The 22,559-nt window shown below is 44.9% G+C and overlaps 2 protein-coding genes across 2 annotated transcripts in view; one reads left to right on the top strand and one right to left on the bottom strand.

Moving 5' to 3' along the window:
* Positions 1–1,707, bottom strand: part of LOC135244291 (SERTA domain-containing protein 2-like) — a 42,264-nt gene extending 40,557 nt beyond the window's left edge. The window contains exon 1 of the mRNA XM_064316593.1: positions 1,406–1,707. The gene's annotated coding sequence lies outside the window, so the exon portion shown is untranslated. The remainder of the gene's footprint in view (positions 1–1,405) is intronic.
* A 3,529-nt stretch (positions 1,708–5,236) lies between these two features.
* On the top strand, positions 5,237–18,116 carry LOC135244227 (neutral amino acid transporter A-like). Its single transcript, XM_064316541.1, has 8 exons — positions 5,237–6,040; positions 8,415–8,457; positions 10,076–10,141; positions 11,892–12,058; positions 13,139–13,372; positions 14,659–14,853; positions 15,651–15,785; positions 16,230–18,116. Exons 1-8 carry the CDS (start codon positions 5,517–5,519, stop codon positions 16,498–16,500), a joined length of 1,635 nt encoding a protein of 544 aa, XP_064172611.1. The 5' UTR covers positions 5,237–5,516; the 3' UTR covers positions 16,501–18,116.
* Positions 18,117–22,559: the final 4,443 nt, after the last annotated feature.

Below are 22,559 nucleotides of genomic sequence, written 5' to 3' on the forward strand. Positions count from 1 at the left end.
TAGTATATATACGTATATATGGTTGCTGTTGTTTTTTGTTGTTTTTGGTGGTTGTTAGTGGTTGTTGTTGTTGTTGTTTTCTCTCCTGAGGTAGTCTACAAATAGAACCAGTTTCAATCAATGAATGAATGAATGAATGAATGAAACTGTTCTGCAGACTTCGACTTTCTGGATCTACATACAAAGGGACATCAAAGAGGTCATGGTCGCTCAGGTCAAATCAACTGCCGAAAATGTCAACGCACTCGCGTATATACTCGTTAAAAACGCCAGGCCGCAGTCATCGGGAAGCTCGCGCACAAAGGAGGAATCCAGACTGGTTTTCAAATAACCAGAGCGCGGCCACTTCAGTTGTTCGTGTTAACCCTTTATGGTGCGAGATCACAAATCACCTATGTGATGATGATGTAACAATCACTACTGGTAACTGAAAGCAATGAACTGTAACAATCACCAAGCTACTGGTAACTGGAAGCAATGAACTGTAACAATCTCTAGGCTACTGGTAACTGGAAGCAATGGAGTTATAGAACACTGACTTGGAATGTAGAAAGAAAAAAAACATTCCAAAACACCTACTCTCCAAAGGGACGAATCCGCACATTTAGAAATCGAGGGGTCAGCTAAAGTTCGAAATGCCCTTTGATTGACAATCTGATGTACAGCAGCAATCGATTATCTGACGACTGCTTTGAGCTGTAACTTTAGTTTTAATGTTTGACAAATGCTGCTGTCATCGCGTCGCCAGCTACAGATGCCGATCACTATGCTGATGAATTGCCAGTACTTACACTCACGCTGAACACCGTTCAAAATTACCATAGGCAGTAGCAACGATGCATGTTGCTTGTGGGCTACTGATGACATCAAAGTAGGCTACCGATTGGCAGCTACACAATAGGATACAACAGTTCGTGGCTCAATGAATAAATGGAGAAAACAAAAAGAAACTGAAAAGATAATGTCAGCCTATTACCAAGAAAGGGCAAAAACTACGCTACTAAACCCAACAAAATATTGCTTGATCTAGCAATAGCCCACCCCAGGTCATTTTGACAGTCATAAACCGAACGCTAAAACATGTTACGAAGTAGGCTAGCCTACGTTCATTGTATGAAACTGAAGTCACAGAAAACGTGGCTGAATTCGCAATAGATAGGCTACTCCCAACAATCCATCAATCCCAAATATTTTCCCACTGGCATATCGTTGAAGCGGCGTGCCTTATCAAAAGTGTTTAAGTTCACGATCAGCAGACAACTGCGTACAATTCAAACCAAGAACACCACCTAACTGATAACAGTTAACTGGTGACAGACTAAAACCCACCGTCCCGTCCCAAAATTCCAGGTTCCTATCGAATTTCCACAGCCCAGTTTGGTGTAAAACAGATAGCAACACTCACCCTTGCCGAGAACTGTCAAGTCCGGATATATCCTACACGGTAATTATACAAAAAACGTTAAAATGAAACGAAATCTGAAAAAAGCAACTTAAGTTGTCGGACGACATCAGCGACGAAGAACACATCAATCGAAGGGGGCGAAGACCACCGGACACTTTTTGAATTTCCTTTGGCTGGTCCGCCGTCGGAGTGAGATCACTGGCTCGTCTGCACAATGTAACAAGTCCTTGCAAAACACGCACACACACAGACACACACACACATACACGACCATGGAGCAGCCGTTGAGTCGACGGCGGGTCGGCGGCAGTCCCCGGCTGCAAGATCAAGACATTTAACTTGATTGATGGGTCGTGCGGTGAGTCACGGTGCCCAGTCCCGCCTACTCTCGAGTCACGGACAAATCGGATCGTGAGCCACTGATACCGTATTTACAGTCGCAAGACCATCTGAGCTCCATAGGAAAAAAAAATCACTTCTCCCCGTCTTGCTGTGAAAGACCCTGGAGTCGCGCTTAACTGTTCTTTCACTCCATTGTCTGATTTAAGTCAGGGACACGAAAAGCTTTCCGCTCGTCGAGATAATAAGAGCACATGCTAATGTTATAATGAAATATATTGTTGCCTGAAGAATACGAAGCACCATTTATAGATAACCAGCTCGTTAACACGTTGATGTCTGTAGGTGGGCGAGAGGGTGAACCAGGCAGAATGACTAAATCGGGACGTTGCTATGTAGGCTGGCCAGACCGGAACGCCGTGACACTCGCCACGGCAGAGAGAGAAGCAGTACGATAATTCCAGCATTCTCGTATCATAAAACCGATACGCTTATATACAATTATATGTATAAAAGCAACGCTGCGTTACAGCTGAAATAAATCACCATTTAAATTCAATTATACAGAAGAGGTCCCAAAACGTGCACGTGTAGGCTATATTGGCCTATGGGTCATCTAAATTGTTTCCGCAGCAAACTCACTTTGCCCTTCCTTGTCTAGATGCAAACTTCAAGAAAATTAATTAAAGTTTTGATAAATTTGACTGATTGTACGGCACAAAACACCCAGTGACTCACAGCGGCAGTTCAGCCGTCTTCAAATTGCCGGCGCAAACCGCCGCCGTGGCCTTGTTCTTGTCTATTGTAAAACAAGCCATTTTTAGACGGGATGCGGAATATTAAAGGAGCACCACGCCGTCACTGGCTGTCGGCAAGTTGCGCTCAGTTTATGTCTCTCTCTGTATTGCCAATCCACATGGGCTGGCCTAGTTAAGATGTTTGGTGCATACCTGTTGAACAGGCGGAGAAGAGAGGTGCGTGCAAGTGGTCATGTAGGTTTATAAAAAAAGAAACCTACATTCGACCGACAGCATCATTCCAAATGAGTGCTAGTACTATTTATTTTATTTGTTTATTTATTAATATTTTTTTATTTATTTACTTTTTTTGCTACAAATAAAATCTGTGCAGCACAGCGGGAAACAGGAAGCTGAACTTCCACTGCAGGAAAGCCTGAAGGTGGAAGGGCTCATTCTCATGAAATAGATATAGGCCTATGTGTGTTAATGGGAGGATAATTTGGGCAATGTGGGAAGTAGGGAGCGCTGGGTACAAACTACAGTGTTTATCCCGGGGTATAGACTGTGGGTTTGCAGGAGTGCCAATATATGGTTTACTCCATCTTTGGTTGTGTGTGTGTGTGTGCCTCTGCGCCTAGGTGTGTGTACTGTATGTGTTTTTGTGAAGGGGTATGGGTGCATGCGTGTGCGTGGCTGTGTGTTTGTGTGTGTGTGTGTGTGTGTGTGTGTGTGTGTGCGTGTGCAAGAGTTTGTGTGTGAGTCCACACATGTGTGTGTGCATTGGTGTATGTGTGTGCATATGTATGTGTGAAAGTTTTTTGTGAGGGTGCATGTGTGTGCATGTGTCTGTTTTTTGGGTACGTGCACGCACGTGTGTTTTTATGAGGAGGTGTTTTTGCGCACGCACATGTTTTTGTATGTTTCTGTGTGCGCGTGTGCGTATAAGTGCGCGTGTTTGTGAGGGTGTGTGTAATACGCGTGTAGCTGACGTACACGTGTGTACTGACAGGGTGTGGAAATGGGCTAAATGTACACACTCATTAATCTGTTCTCCTGACAGCTGATTTCAAGGTGGTGCACCAAGCTCTCTTCCTGTGCTGCATATTTTTAACGCTTCACCCAGGAAGGATACCAGTTCATAAATCTGAAACCGAAGCTGCACACAAATCAGAACTATGAACTTGAAATTATATTTCATATCTTGCACCAGTTAACCCACTCCCATTCCGACATGTATCATTGCATCAATGCAATGTCAATACGTCTTTTGTTTTTTAAGCACACTTTGGGCTACTACTACTACGAATCTATATATAGTTGCCTTAGTAAACCCTTGAAGAAAAACACGGTTTATTAATTTCTGGCTCAAGCTTTTGTACTTAGCGCCCTCTAGCTTTCAAAGCTTGCATAGCATTCATCTGTCATTGTGCAATGGCTTGCTTATTTAATACCTTCCTACAGAACTGTATTATTTATTGAGAGCATTGAAGTACCCAATTAAAACTGAAGAACGACTAATGTAGTTCTGTAACGGACAGTTTTCATTCATTAGGATTGACGAAGAAAAAAGTAAGGAATAATAAACAGGACTAGCTCGGGCGAAATCTGGACACATTATCGAACCACTTTATCTTTTTTTCCCCATGATTTCTTTTCATCGCCGTTTAACTGTTGAAAGGATGCCCTCTAGTGGCGAAACAATTTGACCGCTCAGATATTGCACAATACAGTTTCACAATATCGTCAGTTCTTTGTCCTTCCAAAACACGCTGTCCTACATAAATAGACGAATAGTACTTTCGCATATTTAAACCTAACATCACGTGCAATCTCTGATTTTAATGAGTGAACAAAGCGTACTTCCGCTGTGGTTTTATGTCATAGCCTGTGGTTTAAACCTGACATATAGTCTACGCTATAATGACGTGCCTGTAACTCATGGTCTTCTTCTATCTTGTCCTCCGTACATTCTTACAGTCATTTCCATCAATTGTGATTCTGAGAGATTGTCCACGTTCCGAACATCAAGTGGTCGTCCGGTTGTGCACGGAACGGCCTTATTTCTCGGCGGGGCGCGCGCGCGTGTGGCGTTCTGGCACGAGGTTGCACAGGCAGAGAAAAAACTCGAACTAAGTTGAGTTGAGGGTTGAGGATTCATGGGAAAAATGTAATCTACCTGGCAGTGCTGGCACTTAAAATCTTTTCTCTATATTTTTTGTCACATATCCCGGGATGACTCTGTGTTTTATATAAATACAGTTTTATGCACACTGTAAAATGTTCAATGTTAAATCAACTCTTACGGAGCACATATGGTCCGGATTGGACCCATATGTACTTAGTTAGAATTGAATTCACACTAATCGCTTCACCATGTGAATAAAAATGTATTTATATAAAAGAGAGAGCCATCTCCGGGACATGTGACAAAAACATCTAGAAAGGGTTGGGGTGGAAACCTACTGTACGGGTTGGTTACCACTCTTATAGTTTGTTAAGTGAGTTGGACAATCAGTTCGTATAACTGGTACCTGTGTACCTCGATCTGGGCTGATTTATTTAGATGCATTTGGTACATAAAGCTATTAAGGCAGAGATATCGGGGATAATTGACTGCAGTTCAACCTAACTGGGTAATTTAAACCTTAAACGTGCATATACAATGATAAAATGAACCCGACAAGGACATGCGCACCAGTTAAAGCTTGATAACTCGGCGTAAACCTAGATATTGTCAAACCGACTTCCTGAAAAGCATTGCAAATGCATTATCAATTTGTTGCACAAGTTTTTGGAAGGAGATCCAAGTGCACCTGAAAAAGCGCGCATGCTCTACTAGCCCATTCGCGTATGCCCTATCGGTGGATAGTGCTCTCACAGGAATATTTTTTTAAAAAAACTGACAGGCTTTTCTTTTTTGCAAAGCGCGAGGAGTGATTCGGAGAACCGCCCGCGGATCGCCCCCCGATCTTTATTTTTTTATTTATTTATTTTGTAATAAACGCCGCTCGTGCGCTTTTACGCCAGCAGAGATGGAGAAGAGAAGCGGGATTAACGGTAACTCCGTGCCGGGGTGCCCGGTTTCCACCGCCGCCGCTGAAGTTACAACCAGAGACGAGCCGAAAACGTGCAAGGAAAAGTTCTTGGTGTTTTTAAAAAGGAATCTCTTGGTGATACTGACAGTGTCTGGGGTTTTGGTGGGCGCCGGACTCGGTATGATGGTGAGGGATATGCACCTGACTCGCGCAGAGATCACTTACTTCGCCTTTCCCGGAGAGATGTTACTGAGGATGCTGAAAATGGTCATGCTTCCCTTGGTTGTCTGCAGCTTGGTCTCCGGGGCAGCGAGCCTGGACACCCGGTCCTTGGGCAAACTGGGCGGAATTGCCGTGGCGTACTTTTTGGTGACCACCCTCATCGCCTCGGCCATCGCCGTGGCACTTGCTTTAATTATCAAACCGGGAGTTGGCGCGGGGGGTCTGAACACCAACGCCGTGGGTTTGGAAAAATTCACTACCAACAAACAAACCACGGACTCGTTTTTAGATCTCACCAGGTAACGTGTGCGGCTTCTGTTTACCTGCACTGTTTGCGAGCACCTGTCAAGCGCACTGTTATGAAATGGGTAATAAACAAGAGTAAAACCGTTATTTGTGCGAGGGAAAAGGAGTCCTTAGTCTGTCCTTGTCTAAGTTGATGCTGTGCTTGCACCCTCAAGCTTGATAAAGTATGCAATGGCGTGCGCTATAGCAAGACTTGCAACTAAATTTGATCCGCAAGAAAATGCGGCCTTAAATGAGTTATTCGCATTAAGTGTTAGTTTGGAGTCCTTAAAATGGACTCTAAATTACGACTAGCCTACTATACCAGCAGTGCATTGTCAGGTCCTAAAAAAAAAGCTATTTATCATTGTTCATGTTAAAAGCCATTATTTACTGCGACTATATAGTGTGTGTGTATCAAATAATAGCACCGCTGTCTCTTCGGAGAATTGGGATTTTAGGTCCTTCAAAAGGTCTCCCACAGCGTCATCTGCACTTGCCGGTCAGTGTTTGAGGGAAACTAGCGGCTAAAATTACTCAAGAACATTGTCGTCTGCTTGAGGGGCCGGAGGTAACCTCATGCACCCCTGGCAAATCGCTGCGTGCGAGCCAGGAGACGCACGTGCGGGCTCGTTACCGGCGAATCACGGATATCAGGGCATGGAATATAATTATTGCAGTCAGGGGTGCTGCCAGGGATTTTGGGCCCCATGAAAAGGGCCTAAAATGGGCCCCATCACCCAAGTTTTTTGAGTTCCCCTGTCAGTCAGGAAATGATTCTAATAATGACCCCCCCCCCCCCCCCCAATATGGCCTGAGTGCGTCATCTATTTTTCCCTCTGAGAACTGAAATTTGTCCTTGATTTATAGGTATTTGAACACAATCATAGTATGGGTTGTGAAAATTAAAACTGTAGGAAAATGTATTGGTTGGAGGTGGGACATTTAGAAATTGAGCTTCTGAGGCTACAGGTGTAACATATAGTTGATTAAGTAAATCCAGTTATGTAATTGTGCCTTTAAATACTTATATATTTTCCCTGGTTTAATCAGTATTCAATATCAATAAGCAGATTTACCTTTGAAATTGACCTTTAACAAAGCAGTCAACAGAGCAGAGGCGGAATCATGGTAAAACACCAGTAAATTGAATCATGTGACTGGCTGGCCCCTTTGTGATTTCAGCCGTCTAATACGCATTCTGTACCGTATTTAACGGGATCGTAAATCCACCTTCTGTAGCCTTTTAAAAAATATTAAAGTAGCGCAGCTGCGTAAAAACCAGCCTTTAAAAATCCCTCCACAGTCTTACTCTTCGCAAAGTAATCCTGTGGAATAATTCCTTGCTCCCGTGTCATGTGATATGATCAGTCGATTTTGTGAGCTGAGGAGGGGGGGTGGGGGGTTGGGAGGGTATAACAGGCTGTGTGAATTTTCTTTAGTGGAAGAATACCGTTTAAAATATAGTCGTTTAGCAGATGTTTTGAGCCTGAACTGAACACTGAATAGAAGCGAAGGCAAATCTGTGTGCTTGTGCTCCTCTGCGTATACACTCGGTTTCAACATTTATGTGTTTATCTGCAAACATGCATGTGTATGCGTGCCTTCAAGCAATCCTGTTAAATAATATGAAAGAAGTTGTTCTCTGTGTAGTGCATCAGTTTAATTGATAACGCACTGGCGACATGTGACCGGGTTGTCACGGTTCCCTTGGTAACCTCAGGGGTCAGAGGTCAGGGCAGCTGTGTCTGCCTGCGTGTGTTGTGACACTGGACCCAGTGTGTTCAAGCAGAAAACTAAACCCCGTCACCTCACTGCGAGGTCACTGCGTGTCGCCCCCCTAACCTGGCATCGTCCCTCGCCCCCGCTCAAACCGTGACCCTCTGTACACTGCTGGAAGTCGCAACGCGAGTGAAATCCAAGTTTCACTTGAAGCGCTGACCTCATTGTTCAGGCAAAACCACACATTCACTCTTTTGATCAGATTTTTTTTTTTTTTAAATCTGCATATTCCTGTTTGTAACTAGAAAGAAAACTGTTTTTTTTTCAGTCAAGCTGAGCATTGTGTGTAGAAACAAAACTAGAGCTTTCCTTTCAGTCAAGCTGAAGCTGTAAGCTCTTATTTGCCAGAAGAATGCTGACCGTGGGTCTTTTCACGAGCGCGGTTGCCAGATTCTTTCATCTCCGCGCGTCTGCCTTTAACCCAAAGGGGCTGAGATGAGAGCGCACTCTCAGTTTGCGTTTTAAACCGAGGCGGAAATGGAAGCCCCCTCCCCTCATTGGACGGAGAGGATGCGCGGCGCTGTTGCTGAGGAGGGCGGCCCGGTCGTCCTGGTAACGGCGCGGCTGTTTTGCTTCATTTGTTCTTCCCTCTCTCTCCTCACCCAGGAACTTGTTTCCCGCGAACCTCGTGGCGGCAGCCTTTCGCTCGGTAAGACTCCCCCCCCTCCCTCCTCCCCTTTCGCTCGTAGACTCCCCCGCCCGCCCCTCCCTTTCTCTCTTTTATTTCCAGTCTGCCAGACACCTTCAAAGGCTGCTCGCAAATACCCACAATGCAATGCGAGGGGACGCGACCCGGCGCGACGCGACAGGCCCTGCTCTGCGGGTGCCAGTCTGTGCCAGTCTGTGCCAGCCTTTCGTCGCCGCTGTCGCCGCGGGCAGCGTAATTAAGAGGCCGGCCTGTTTGCTTTCAGACCGCGCCTCTCGCACCTTCACCTGAGCGGCCCCTCCGTTTCCATAGCGAGAGCTCACGCCGGCCCCAGACGCCTGGCAACCCAATACTGCCCCCCAAACACACGTTTACACACACGGGCACGGACACACATACACGCATACACAAACGCACAGGTGAACACACATGTAAGCAAGCAAGCATACGCACACACACACACACACACACACAACACATCCACACACGCACACACACACACAACACTCACAAGTGCATGCACAAATACACGCATAAAAACACGCATGCATGCATACACTGACACACACATGCACAAAAGCATACACAAATGCACACTCAAGCACGTGGACAAACGCACACACAGACACACACACACGCCTGCACGCATGCACGGACACACCATTTGCGCTGCATCTGAACCTTCTGGACTCGCAGAATTACAGCCGCCACATAGAGACGGGGTCAAAAGTTCGCTGTGGCTGGGCCGCGGTCACATGATCAGGGGGGCGGTGCCTCTGCTGCTGGTTACTGGCTCCTGACGGAGACACACAGAGCCTCCGGACTGCATCAGCAAGCAGCGCGGGGGCTAACTGACGTCTGGCGCCCGCTGAATTTGGGTGCCGTGCCTCGGTCGGACGGGTCGTTGTGTGCGCCGGTCCGTTGTCCCGCCGGCTGCGGCCTCTCCTCTGGACGGGTTCTGGGGGGGGGGTCTGATTTTCTGTCTGGGGGGGGGGTGGTGGAGCCTCAGAAACGTTCCCCTTGCTTCAACAGAGCCCTGTTAGCTCTTTCATGTTGAAGCAGGTCTCTTTCTCGCTCCCCAGATTTCCAAACAAGTCTGCATCCCAGAGAAACGTTAACCCCCCAAGGCGGCCAAATTACTTTTACTTCACCCCCCTCAGATCCCTTTGATTACCCCCCACAAACCCCCTAGATTTGGTGGCCCCCCCCCACCCCGGGATTTAATTGGGGACCCCCATCAGTGCGTAACCACTGGATACAACCCGAACCCCGTCTTTATTAGTCGTTCTGGGTAAAAAAGGTCAAAAGAGGGCCCCCGCTATTTTTATCACCAGAAAGGGACTGATTTTGCTCAGTGTTTAATGGAACAACTGCTGTTCACACAGCGCCACAAACAGGAGTGATTAAATGCCATAAATTCTCTGCAGCTTCGATTGATGTGACAGTCACAGACGGAGCCTTAGCAGCGTCTGAACTGATCTTCAGCTGTGAAGTGCTTCACCCACTGATGAAATATAAGCATAAAAACTACAGATGACATAATAAATGACTTTATTTATGTGACACTTTTCAAACAATGTCCTGTGACTCAAAGTGCCTTGCTGTTGTTTTTTTTCCACAGTATGCCACAGAGTACAAGAACATCATTGTGGGAAACTCCACCAATGGAAGCTTCATTTACCAGACGGTATTGTATTTATCTGGGGAACATGACTATTCTTACACTGCAACTCTCATATCACTACTTATGCACAGCGGTGCTGTATGGGGGTGGGGGGATGGGGAACCGGTAGGGAGGGGGGGGGGGGGGGGGGGTTAGGATGATGCCAAGGGACCTGACTGACAGGGGCCCTCAAAAAATATGCAGTGGTTACAGCAATAGTCCAGGGATGGGATGGCCTGGGGGTTGTTGGGGCACAATGGGGGAGATCTTTTCACAGGGCCCAAAATTTGACCAGAATTTGAATCATTTCAACTTTAACTCAATTCAGTCAATTCAGTGAACGATTCCCATGGAACTTCTATGGGGATCTTTGAATTTGAATCATTTCACATGTTTGCAGTATTTTGAATGGACCGAATTGAAGCGGCATTAACTGCCAGACGTGCCTGGGACAGGAAGCTGTCCTCACCCATCGCTCGTCAAACTGCGGCGGTAACGTTCTGAGCTAGTTCGAGGAGGGCAAAGGGGCCGGTCAGAGTGGTCGGTCCGTGTGGCCGAGCCAGGACGACGAGCGCGTTTTTCGTTTTTTCAGCCGACAGGAAGTCGAAGCGCCTCGTCAGCACGCGGGCTTATTTCCGGGGGTTCCGAGGTGCTGGGGGAGCAAATCGCGCGCGAAAGAGAGAGAGAGAGTGAGAGAGCAAAGACCGACCGCGTCACATGGAGCAGAACAAACAGAAAGGGTCGGGACGGAGGGAAAGGAAAATGCTGAACTCAGCTTGTGGAGCAGTAATACAAACTTTTTTTTTTTTAAAAAGAGAGAGAAAAGAACAGCCCCTCTGCCTGCCAACGGCGCATGGACACGTCCAAACCTGGGAGGGAGCCTTTCCAATGAGGAAAGATCCGGAACTTTTCACATCTGGCTGGGAAATCTGACATTGGCGCTAGCCCAGTGTCAAAGTCATGAGCCGATATGTATTTGTCTTACGCTTTCGTGACACAGATCGTGTGCTTTCGTTTGTGCCGGGGCCCCCCCCCCCCCCCCCCGCTAACTTACGTCTATTGGGTAGAAATAACAAAACAGCTTGAAGGGTATCTGTGACCCATGAGCAGGCAATCCTTTTTTTTTTATTGTAACAACAAGAAATTAGTTGTAATTAGGTTTGGGGTCAGTTACATTTTAATTAGGTCAACCCAGGAAGTTGCTAATTGGAAAAAGCTCACATTCTTTGACAGTTTTTTCCAATTAATTAATTACATTTCGATGAACTAGTTGAAAAATTGAGCCAAAGCCTGCTTTGGAGTGCTGCCATTCGGCACGTAGGCAGCGACCGTAGCCTAGAGACGAACATAACGGGCAAACGGGCTAGAACGATAACCTTTCTGGCACGGCAAACAGTTCACTTTGCACGAGTCAGCGAATGCTCTGCATCCCTCCATCTCCACCCCTCCACCTTTCCTATGGCTGGGATCCAGTCAATATTCATCCTTAACTTTTGAGATTTCTTTTTTTTTTCTTTAGAAACACAGATTGGGGAGTGGAGCAATCAGACAAATACAGCTCGCCCAATCTGAGTGAATGAAAAGCATGTACTTATATGTCAATAAATATTCAATTGAATACAATGCAATTCAATATTTTATTGAATACAAATATTTTAGTGAACACCAGGCATTTCCAATACAGTACATAAACTGGATGGATGGATGGATGGATATCTTTCCAACTGGAAGTATTAGTTCCATTGATTTTTCCATTGGTTCTCCTGGGCTGCAGGTCCCCGTTGGCACGGAAACGGACGGCATGAACATCCTGGGTCTGGTGCTGTTCGCCATGGTGTTCGGGGTGGCCTTGAGGAAGCTTGGTCCCGAGGGGGAGGGGCTTATCAGCTTCTTCAATGCCTTCAACGAAGCCACCATGGTTCTCGTCACCTGGATCATGTGGTGAGGGCCTTGTGCCTCCACTCTGGCCACAACCTCCTTGAAGTGGTGGAAGAACGGGTGTTATGACATCAAAATTGTAGCAGAGCTTCAATTAGCGGTCAATACTTTGCTGTCTGAACCAGTTAAAATGTTTTTGCGCTTTACAACAAAACACAAAGAACCCAGCAGAAGAAAAATATAAGTTTCTTGGATAACAAAAAACATGTAGCAGTGAAAATACTTTCAAATTTTTTATTAATAAAATTTTTTTATTGGATGTCCGTTGTAGTGTAGGTTTCCAAATAGTGGAATATGTGGTTCTTGTGATTAAGACCAGACTCTCTAAGACCAGACTCCCAGAAATGAATTGCCTGATCTTTGGAGCTTAAGGTAGCTCCACATTTTTGATGTCAGGACACCTCATTCTCCCATCGCCACCTCCTTGTTTTTCTCCAGTTCGTTAACCTTTGGAAGAGCCCTGGCCCGGGCCAACACGCGGTGCATGTAATAGGTAATCGGTGATGGATTGTTTGCCTTGCTGAAGTCTGCCATGGCTGCAGAGTCCATCAGCAATGTGGCACACTTATAAGGGACGTTTGGCTGACCGCTGCTCTTTGGATTCAAAAGTGGAAAAGTACTCCTTTGAGGTTGCCCCTCACTAAAGTTTGACATGACAGTATCGAAAGGATGGCACTTTGCACGTTCAGTATTTCAAAGAAAGTACAGAAATGATCACCCACAGCAGAGTTCAGAGGTAATCAAGATATGTAGATCTCAGACTGTAGAGTGTATAGCATATATTGTCTGGCATTTTAATGTGCCCTCATGAAAATGTCATGTAATAAGTGTCTGAACAGTTGCCAATGTAGTCAGGAATCCCCATGGAAGCATCTTTGTACATTTGTCAATACAGGTTTTGTTACTGCACAGCAAAATGTTCAATCAACTGTTCCAGAGTACCCATGGTCCCCATTTGACTCATATGTACTCTGTTAGAGTAGAATTAACACTGGCCATTTTACAAGCGTGGGGCCTGAGGAACCTGCATTCCAGATTTTCCCAGCACACCCTCAGCCAATCGTGTGCCTCCGTCTGAGACAGGTACGTGCCCATTGGCATCATGTTCCTGGTGGGCAGTAAGATCGTGGAGATGGAGGACGTGGTGCTGCTGGTCACCAGTCTGGGGAAGTACATCCTGGCCTCCACCTTGGGACACATCATCCACGGGGGCATCGTCCTCCCGCTCATCTACTTCGGGTTCACCCGCAAGAACCCCTTCAGCTTCCTGTCCGGCCTCATCACCCCCTTCACCACCGCCTTCGCCACCTGCTCCAGGTAACCAGGAGATCGTCCTCAATCTTAACGAGGAGATCATCCTCAATTTTAACTAGAAGAGCGTCCTCAATCTTAACGAGGAGATCATCCACTAACGAGGAGATCGTCCACAATCTTCAAAATCAATCAGTTAATTCAGTGGTTCCCACACCTTCTTTGGGGATTACTCAATAAATCAGCCAGTCAAACAAACATTAATTTCATTACCCATGCATTTGGCATTTAGCAGATACTCTTATCCAGAGAAACTGATTTAAGTGCATTCACATAGTTTTAAAAAAGAAGTAATCAGTGTGACAATATAGTTACAACATAAAGTTAGGTACCACGGCAGGGGGGATCCAGTCAGTCAGTTATTGCTACTGACAGCTCACTTATTGTGCAGCCAAGTTAACAAGCACAACGTAATAAATTCGAAGTCTTGCCAAAGCTACACCCACTGACCACCTACATGAAACCTTTCCCACAACACAACCACGCACAATTGGAGCCAATTCCACCAAGGGCAAGTAAACAAGAAAATTTCCTAAAAAAACCAGACAAACAAACCAACATTGAAAATGGTCATACACTCACTTATCTTTCGAGTCAAGTCTGTATGAGCTGTAGTGCATTCTAAGCAGGGTTTGTTTGGTCACTCTTAAATATGAGCCAAGGCTGGCATTAAACGTGTGTCTACGTTGCCTGTGGAAGGGCAAAGATACCTCTGTTTGGCACAAGACTTTGGGTGAGAACCAATTAAGTTTGCTTTCTCCTCTGATACAATCTGGATTTGATACAAGACAGTGGTGTGGGTCACTCACACACTGAACAGTTCCATGACAGGGTGAGACACTCAGGAGCCATTAACCCTGTTAGGTGTGAGATCACAGACATGTGATTAGAATGTTCTTAACTGAACGCCCTAATGCCGATGTCACAGTCACTGCTGGTAACTGAAAGCGATGGAGTTCTAGAACACTGACTCCTTTGAAAAAAAAAAAAAAACATTCCAAAAAGGCAACTCTCAAATTTAGAAGCTGAGGGGTCAGCTAAATCTTGAAATACTCTTTGACTTTGCCAATGGGGTAAGACAATTTTACTTGACAGGCATAACGTAACTGAAAATAATAAGCTGACATTTCATACATGAGAGAAAAAACAAGTCAAAGATTTGACATCTTATAAGACTTAAACACTTGCTAAAACAGTCGTTTTTGCAGCAGCCCCTTAAGGGGCTCATTGTAAAGGCGATCGTAATCGTGTTATTCGGGGTGTTGTCGTGACCGGTCTCCCTCCCTCCCCAGCTCAGCCACGTTGCCCTCGATGATGAAGTGCGTGGAGGAGAACAACGGCGTGGACAAGCGCATCAGCCGCTTCATCCTGCCGATCGGAGCCACCGTCAACATGGACGGCGCCGCCATCTTCCAGTGCATGGCCGCCGTCTTCATCGCCCAGCTCAACGACATCGAGCTCAACACCGGCCAGATCTTCACCATACTGTACGTACGCCGTGTGAGGGCTGGGACAGGGCTCAGGACCAGATGAGACCAGCTGGGAATCTAAGATGGACTTCGCTGGCCATAGGTGGCTTGTTGATGGTCTTAGCTGGTCGGTGGCTGGTCTGTGGCTGGTCTTAGCTGATTTATTGTTGGTCTTAGCTGGTCTGTGGCTGGTCTTAGCTGATTTATTGTTGGTCTTAGCTGGTCTATGGCTGGTCTTAGCTGATTTATTGTTGGTCTTAGCTGGTCTGTGGCTGGTCAAAGCTGGTCATAGCTGATTTATTGTTGGTCTTAGCTGGTCTGTTTTTGGCCATAGCTGGTCTGTGGCTGGTCAAGGCTGGTCTTAGCTTGTCTATTGTTGGTCTTAGCTGGTCTGTGGCTGGTCAAAGCTGGTCATAGCTGATTTATTGTTGGTCTTAGCTGGTCTGTTTTGGCCATAGCTGGTCTGTGGCTGGTCAAAGCTGGTTAAAGCTGGTTAAGCTTGTAGAGTGAGCTGGTGGCCAAACTGGTGGACTAGCAGACTACAGACTGGTGAACAGCTGGTAACATTACATTACATTACATTTATTTGGCAGACGCTTTTATCCAAAGTGACCTGCAAAAACCAGCTAGAAGTGTCAAAAACACATCTTAAACCAGCTCGACCAGCTTAGGCTGGTTTAAGCTGGAATGTTCAGCAGGGAAGTCAATCCTGCAGATTTATAGGAGGGAGGAAGTACATAAGCCCAGGGCACCTATACACACAAGGTCACTGTTAAATCGCCCTCTGAGGCTGTCTCCCGGGGTTCTGCCCACAGCGTTACCGCCACGGCGTCCAGCGTAGGGGCAGCTGGGATACCCGCCGGAGGAATCATCACAATCGCCATCATCCTGGAAGCCATCGGGCTGCCCACCAACGACCTGTCACTCATGCTGGCCGTGGACTGGATTGTGTGAGTGTCACCTCCTCACCACACCTGGGTCAGACAATTACCTCAAATTACTTGAACCCATAATTTATTAAAGGGGTGCAGAATCTACCGGTTTTTACTTTGCTTCAGCACCTAAGTGTTTAATTTCGGTCATTCGTTGGCTGAAGAAGGGGTCCCCAACCCTGGTCCCGGTGAGCCACAAGGTCTTTTCTAGTTTTTTTTGCTTTCACCTTAAAATAAGCACCCAAGTTACCAGGTGAGTTGGGTTAACTGTGCAATCAAGCGCTTTATTAAGTACAGAGTAACACTGAAAACCAGTAGGGCCTGTGACTCTCCAGGACCAGGGGCTGGCGAGCCCCCAGCCCTAGTTTCCAGCTGCTGACTTGAAGAGAAACCAGAAAAAAACCCAGATCCACTTCAGAAGGAAAGTAAATAAAGGGGACTGCGGTGTCCGTGTGTCTGCAGGGACCGCTTGAGCACGGTGGTGAACGTGGAGGGGGACGCGTTAGGGGCGGGGATCCTCCACCACATCAACCAGCAGGACCTGAAGAAGCAGAAGCAACAGCAGCAGGAGGAGGAGGAGGAGCTGACGGAGGTGAGGGTGGAGGCGGTGGCGAACACGCGGGCCGAGGAGGAGGAGGAGGAGGAGAAGTCGCCCCTCGTCACCCACCTCCACCCCGGCCGGGCCCACGACAGCCCCACGGAGGAGAAGGACGCCATGGACAGCGTGCTCTGAACCAAGAGGAAGGACAGCTCAGGCAGTTAACCAACTTCACCTCTAATCATTAACTTCACACCTCCTCACAGCCATGTTTATAAAAATTAAAAAAAGTGAACCTTGTTATAGTTTTAGAATTAGCCTAACAGTCCTAAACCTGACTAGGTGGAATTGAGCCCTTTTTGAAAAATGCTTCTCTTTTGACAGTTTGTTGCTATGGGAATAATTTTTTTTTTCCAGTGTTATCTTAAATTTTTGTTTTTTAAAGGGGACACCCAGTCCCCCAGCAGGAATGAGCTAGCAACAGAGGGGTATTTAAGAGTATTTACACTGACAATCTCACATGTTTGTCTGGATCATTTTCACCAGGCCTGTTTAATATTAACCCCTGTGTTTTTGAGAAGAGCAGGGGGAACATGTAAATATTTAAGTATGGTAGCTCTGTTGTCGTGCCGCATATTCTTTCATCTACAGGAGTTGCTGAATCGATACATTCTGTCTTTTGAAGCCATGTCTTTTTTTTATTCGATTTGTGCCTTCAAGTTGAACCTTTGTTGACCTAAAACATGTTCAGTGACAAGTTTCACGAGTTTCCTGAGCAGAGTTTTGAAACCGAACTGCTCCCGTGTGCCTCATCGAAAACACGAAATACGTGTGGCGCAAGCGATCCACCTTCCTGTCGTTGGTAAAGCCTGAAGTGTTTCTGGGACCTGCCGAGAGGAAATGGCGGCTCTCTGAGTGTTTTCATAGACAGAGGAGTCAGGTTTCAGCCCATCTCTGCTCTGGCTACTGCCACCCAGAGCCTGAGACAGATGTTAAAACAGAGAGTGGAAAACAGCAAAGTGGCAAAAAAACAACAAAACAAAACAAAAAAAAAAACTCATGGAGTAATTCTCCAGGTTAAGTGGCCCTCTTCAAACAAGCCGATATATATTTAGACACAATGACAGACAGAAACTGAAATTTTAACCAAATATGTTGCCTTCAAGAGGTAGAGTTCTAATGCACATCTTACAAGGTGATATTTACATTGAAAGCTAGACATTTGATATTATAACACTAATGCTGATATCATTAATTGATTGCGCAATACATTATTATCTCATAGCGGCTGTAAAAAGGATTAGCAAACCAGCACTAAATAGTTAGCTATTCCTTTCTTTTGTGAACCTTTTGACCATAATATTTTATCAGAATTAGAACACGAATCATTCCAGTAGAACTTGGAAGTGGCCATATTAAACACAAATAATCTATGAAGGAAATTTTTATTAAAAAAATAAAAATACAGGAAAAAAAGAATAAAAGAGAATCATTTATACTACTACAAAAATTTGCATGCAGACACATAACAAAAACAAATTATGCTCCTTAATTTACTGTATTAAGTGGCTAATACATGTTTACTGTGTTTTATTAACACAAATCTATTATTATTATTTTTCTTTATTTAGTTAATCACCCGATAGCGCCAACCGCTGTCTGGTGGATTTCGCCGATATGTTCTGGAAATCCTGCATTTGTATTCCCTGCCAGATTTTAGCTCGGCTCATTTTTATAATTTTTTGTAATTTTGTAATCTTCTCCAACCCTTTTTAACATTAAAACTATGAAACAACTGTTTCTTTTCAATACGTCCAAGTGCTTGTCTCCTGCTGTAACGACTGTGGAAAGTGGATGTATGAATAGCTTACAGGAATTTAATGTCTCGCTGATGGTACACCTTTGGGTTTATGCAGAATCAGATACGTCTTTTAGGAGGTAATGTAGCTTTATGAATCATGTGAAGGTACCCTTACATTTTCACTGACTAGATTTGTACTCCAGGGATAAAATACTACAGTATGCCCATCGGCTTAGCAGTAGTATGTGTGTGAGAACATTGGTGTGTTCTCTACAGTATCTTATGTTGGACATGGAGGGAAATTTCTCATTGACTACCAGCCTATAGGCAGATAACATGTTATCATCATGAGCCTCACGTTCAATGACAGTTTGTCCTCAGTTAACAGCTCAGCCTCAAACACATGCATTATTAATGATCATTTTAATAATTGTGCAGGACTGTTTTATTGGTATTTTCAGCTGTGTATTTCTGTTTAAAAAAATAATAATTTTAGATTTCTTGATTTTCAAACTTTGCAAGGTTAGAAATTTTGTTCAGATGGTAAATTTGTTTTCTCAGAACGTTCTCTTAGATATTTTTGGATAAATGGTCTTACCATTTACAGTTCATTTTTGAACGAGTTTCTTTGTATGCCAGGACCATTTATTCATTTTAAAGGTCACCTCATTGCATCTGGAATACAATTTTAATGCATTAACCATGAACCCACACATTTCTAATATCTATATGAATAGCACTAACCTACTGACTGTGTGGCCCCGCAATCTCTTGACACCACATAAAAGCCATGGCTCAGCATTGTCTAACGATTTGGTCCATTTCATTTGAAAACTATTATGCAGTGAAATCAAATGAGTGCATTTCAAACGAGCTGCATATTTGTCCTCTGGTAATTATCAAGCCGAGAGGATCATTAACCGCATGCAACTGGAAGCTGTAAGTGGAGGCTATAAAAACAGTTTAAAAAAGCTGTCTGTCCAAAATGGCCTGGGCTGAAAATGGTTTATATACCGGATGAGATAACAGCCTTCATCTGCAGCGTTGCTGTTCTGTGTGTTTGTATTAATTTATCTTTTAATGGAAGATTTAATTTACTCTTCGTCTGAATTGCTGTGTGTGCTGAGGCTTGGAGAGAAAAAAACAGATCTTAGATCAATTAAAAATCAGTTGAAGAAAATAGTACAGAATAAAACCACTTTGGTGTTGTCATTTTCGTACGCAAACCTACTAGTATTGTTTGTGTTAGCCTACCTCCTACCTCTTGGAATGGTACATTTTACAGTTTACATGTTAAATTCTATTCTCCCTTCTTGTGAGTAGTAAGAGGAAAAACTGCACAGCTGAAGTAGGGAAATCACAGATTCCCTGTTTGACTGCAGGGGGTGCTATAACATTTTGGGGGTGGCGGGTGGTCAGCTGACTGAAATCTGCCTGGCGCTGACGTGGTCCTCTTTCACTGCCTTACAGAACTGAAACTTTCAGTTTAGGAGAGATTCACTAAATCAGCGAGCGCCTTGCGTCTTCCAAACCGGTTTTGTTTTGTCCGGTGGGTGAACAAAAAAGGCTAAAAGACAGCAGCTCCCCAGTCGCTTCTTGCAGATTATTTTATTACAGAAATTTTATCCCTGAAATGCTCTGCAACAAAGCCCTCTCTTTGACCCCTAACCCCGGTATAAAAACCGATCGGAATCTGTTTGCTCAGCAAATATTTTAAAAACTGAGAGTCTTTTCTGAAATAGTACACACGACAGGAAGAAGAGCTGTTATTTAAGCATGTTTAAAAAAAATAAAAATATGAACTGTTAAAGTAATATTTTATCAAGTTGACCGGTGACAGTGGTGCTTGCCCAAGAGTACCGAGGCAAATCTTAATTGAAGATGCAGCTGAAGATCATTTTTGTGTTCATTCAACATAAATACATAGCACTACTGATGTAAATATGACTTTTTTCTGCCCCTGACGTTTGTACACGGTAAAATGTCCAGTGTTAATTCTGCTCTAACTGAGTTTATCTGGCCCATAGCGGACTCATAAAAACTCTCTAGGAGTTGATTTAACACCAGACATTTTACTGTGTTGCAGCAGGAGGATAGTAGGGAGAAGGAAGGCCTACAGTGAAAGATTTGAGGATTGGTTTGAGGAAGCTGACTATTCACTGGTCTTTAACAATTAAGTTAACCTCCTCCCACTCAGTCTGTTTAAAAGGAGCGTTATTAGATGCCGGTGTCTAATTGAAATGGCCCATGGGGGTTATAAGAGCTTGATGAAACACTCATTTACCCTTACTCCTTTTAATCAGGTAATAACAACTAATTACATTCAAGTCAAGACTACTCAATTAGTTTGGCAAAATCACATGCAGGTCTCACAGTGATACTCGACAGTGCTGTTAGAATAAGTGGTCATATGTGGGAGTGGACCTTATGGAGCCGAAATATATTTTTCTCCACATATGGAGAGCCAGTATATTGCCATTTTTATTTTTCCTTTATTGTTGTGCTGGAAGGCTGCACTGATAACAATTTGAGCATTTAACACATACCAATGATATCAAGCATAACAGTGACTTAAAGGAATTACATCTGAACACACACTCACACACACACTCACACACACACACACACTCACGCATGGTTACCCACATATGGTATGGATGTTACCTAAACACTCACACACACACACACACACACTCACACATGGTTACTCACATATGGTATGGATGTTACCTAAACACTCACACACACACACACACACACTCACGCATGGTTACTCACATATGGTATGGATGTTACCTAAACACACACACACACACCATGGTTACTCACATATGGTATGGATGTTACCTAAACACACACACACACACACTCACACAGAGAACACGCCCGCCCAGCCACGACATCCGACACACTCTCAGGCCCTGAAAATAAACGTCCCCGCCCCACCCCTCCCATTCACCATGTCAACAGGACTGTCTGCCTCCGTCTCCATGGCAACAGAAGGGCAGCGGCGGTGTTGGGAGAGGAGGAGTGGCTGCTCTCCGCTCTACGGCTCTGGAGGAGCGGCTACCTCCTCCGTCACCCTGTGGAGCCAACCTTCCCCTCCTGCCTCTATGTCTCTCCACTGAACAGGATTATGCAGCTGAGATCCCACCCCCAGCCTCCAGGGGGCGCTGTGACCCGTCAGCAAAGTGTATTCCAGTCCATTAACAAGTGAGAGCAGATGAGGGACAGCAACCAGTGAGATCAAGGTTACTGGCAGCACTGAAGGACACCTGGTATGAAGCGAGCCACCTGATAGCACAGTAATGGTGAAATAGGAGAATTGAAAACAACAATTTTAATTGGTCCGGATGTGAAACATGCCAGACTGTTGAAATCGCCAAGCATAACATGGTAATACAGTAGAACTATTGTTCCAGTCACACCTATTAACATACACGTATATGACTTAACATAGCAATCCTACTATATTAATTCATTGTTCAAGTTGTTTAGTTATGTATTTTGGAATTGATTTTGTGTTGCGTCTTTTTTTGAAGTCAGCTGAAAATAAATACCAGACTAGAATCTCAATTTTGTTCCAGTGATAAAGAGTTCTGCCGATACGTATTCAATGAATGAAATACTTTCATAGCTGTGTGGGGTGGGGTTTTGGGTGAAGATTATAACTAACATCCGAGGTAAACTATCTTAAGATGCTTTTGCATTCCTGTTGTATAAGGTTTCCCCAAATGCAGCTCTGGAAACAAGCCCAGTAGAGCAGAGTCACACATAAAGAATGGATTAACACAGACGCCCTCTGGTGAGGACGATAAAGGGGGAGGGAGAGAGAGAGAGAGAGTGAGAGTGAGAGAGATGGAGAGAAAGAGTGAGAAGATCAGGTGTCCATGCACCAGTGTTGGAGATCATAGGACTTTTGACTTCCGGTTGAACGCGAATGTCTGTGACTGAGTCACTGAGTGATGAAGTTACACCATTGGTCGGCTGGATGTAGTGTGTTAGGTCCAGCCATATGCTAGGTTTTGACCTGGGGGGTATTCCATGAAGCAGGATTAAAGAGTTAGCTGGATAACTGCGCAGAGTAAAACCCAGAACAGCTCTTTTTGCTTCAGTCCATGTTCCAGATTTTGGAGGGTTCCGGGTTTTACTCAGTGCAGTAATCCTGCTTCATGGAATACCCCCCTGGTCTTGTTCATTTATTTATAGGTGTTAGCCTGAGGGTCCAGCTTAAAGACATGACTCAATGTCGTGGTATTGTAATAAATAAGCTGTAGGGCCAGTCTACTTGTTCGTCTTTTCAGGAGGACGATGCACAAGACCACCACCAGAGTGCGCTGTTGCAGTCTGCCTTACGCATTCAGAACAGGGTGTTATCAAAAGCGTTTGTGTCTCAAGTTCTCTGAATCAACAATATTTAAAAAATGTTTATGGATGTTAATGATTCATGATA

This window comes from Anguilla rostrata, chromosome 2 (genome assembly GCF_018555375.3).
Source record: "Anguilla rostrata isolate EN2019 chromosome 2, ASM1855537v3, whole genome shotgun sequence".
NCBI classification, from domain to species: domain Eukaryota; kingdom Metazoa; phylum Chordata; class Actinopteri; order Anguilliformes; family Anguillidae; genus Anguilla; species Anguilla rostrata.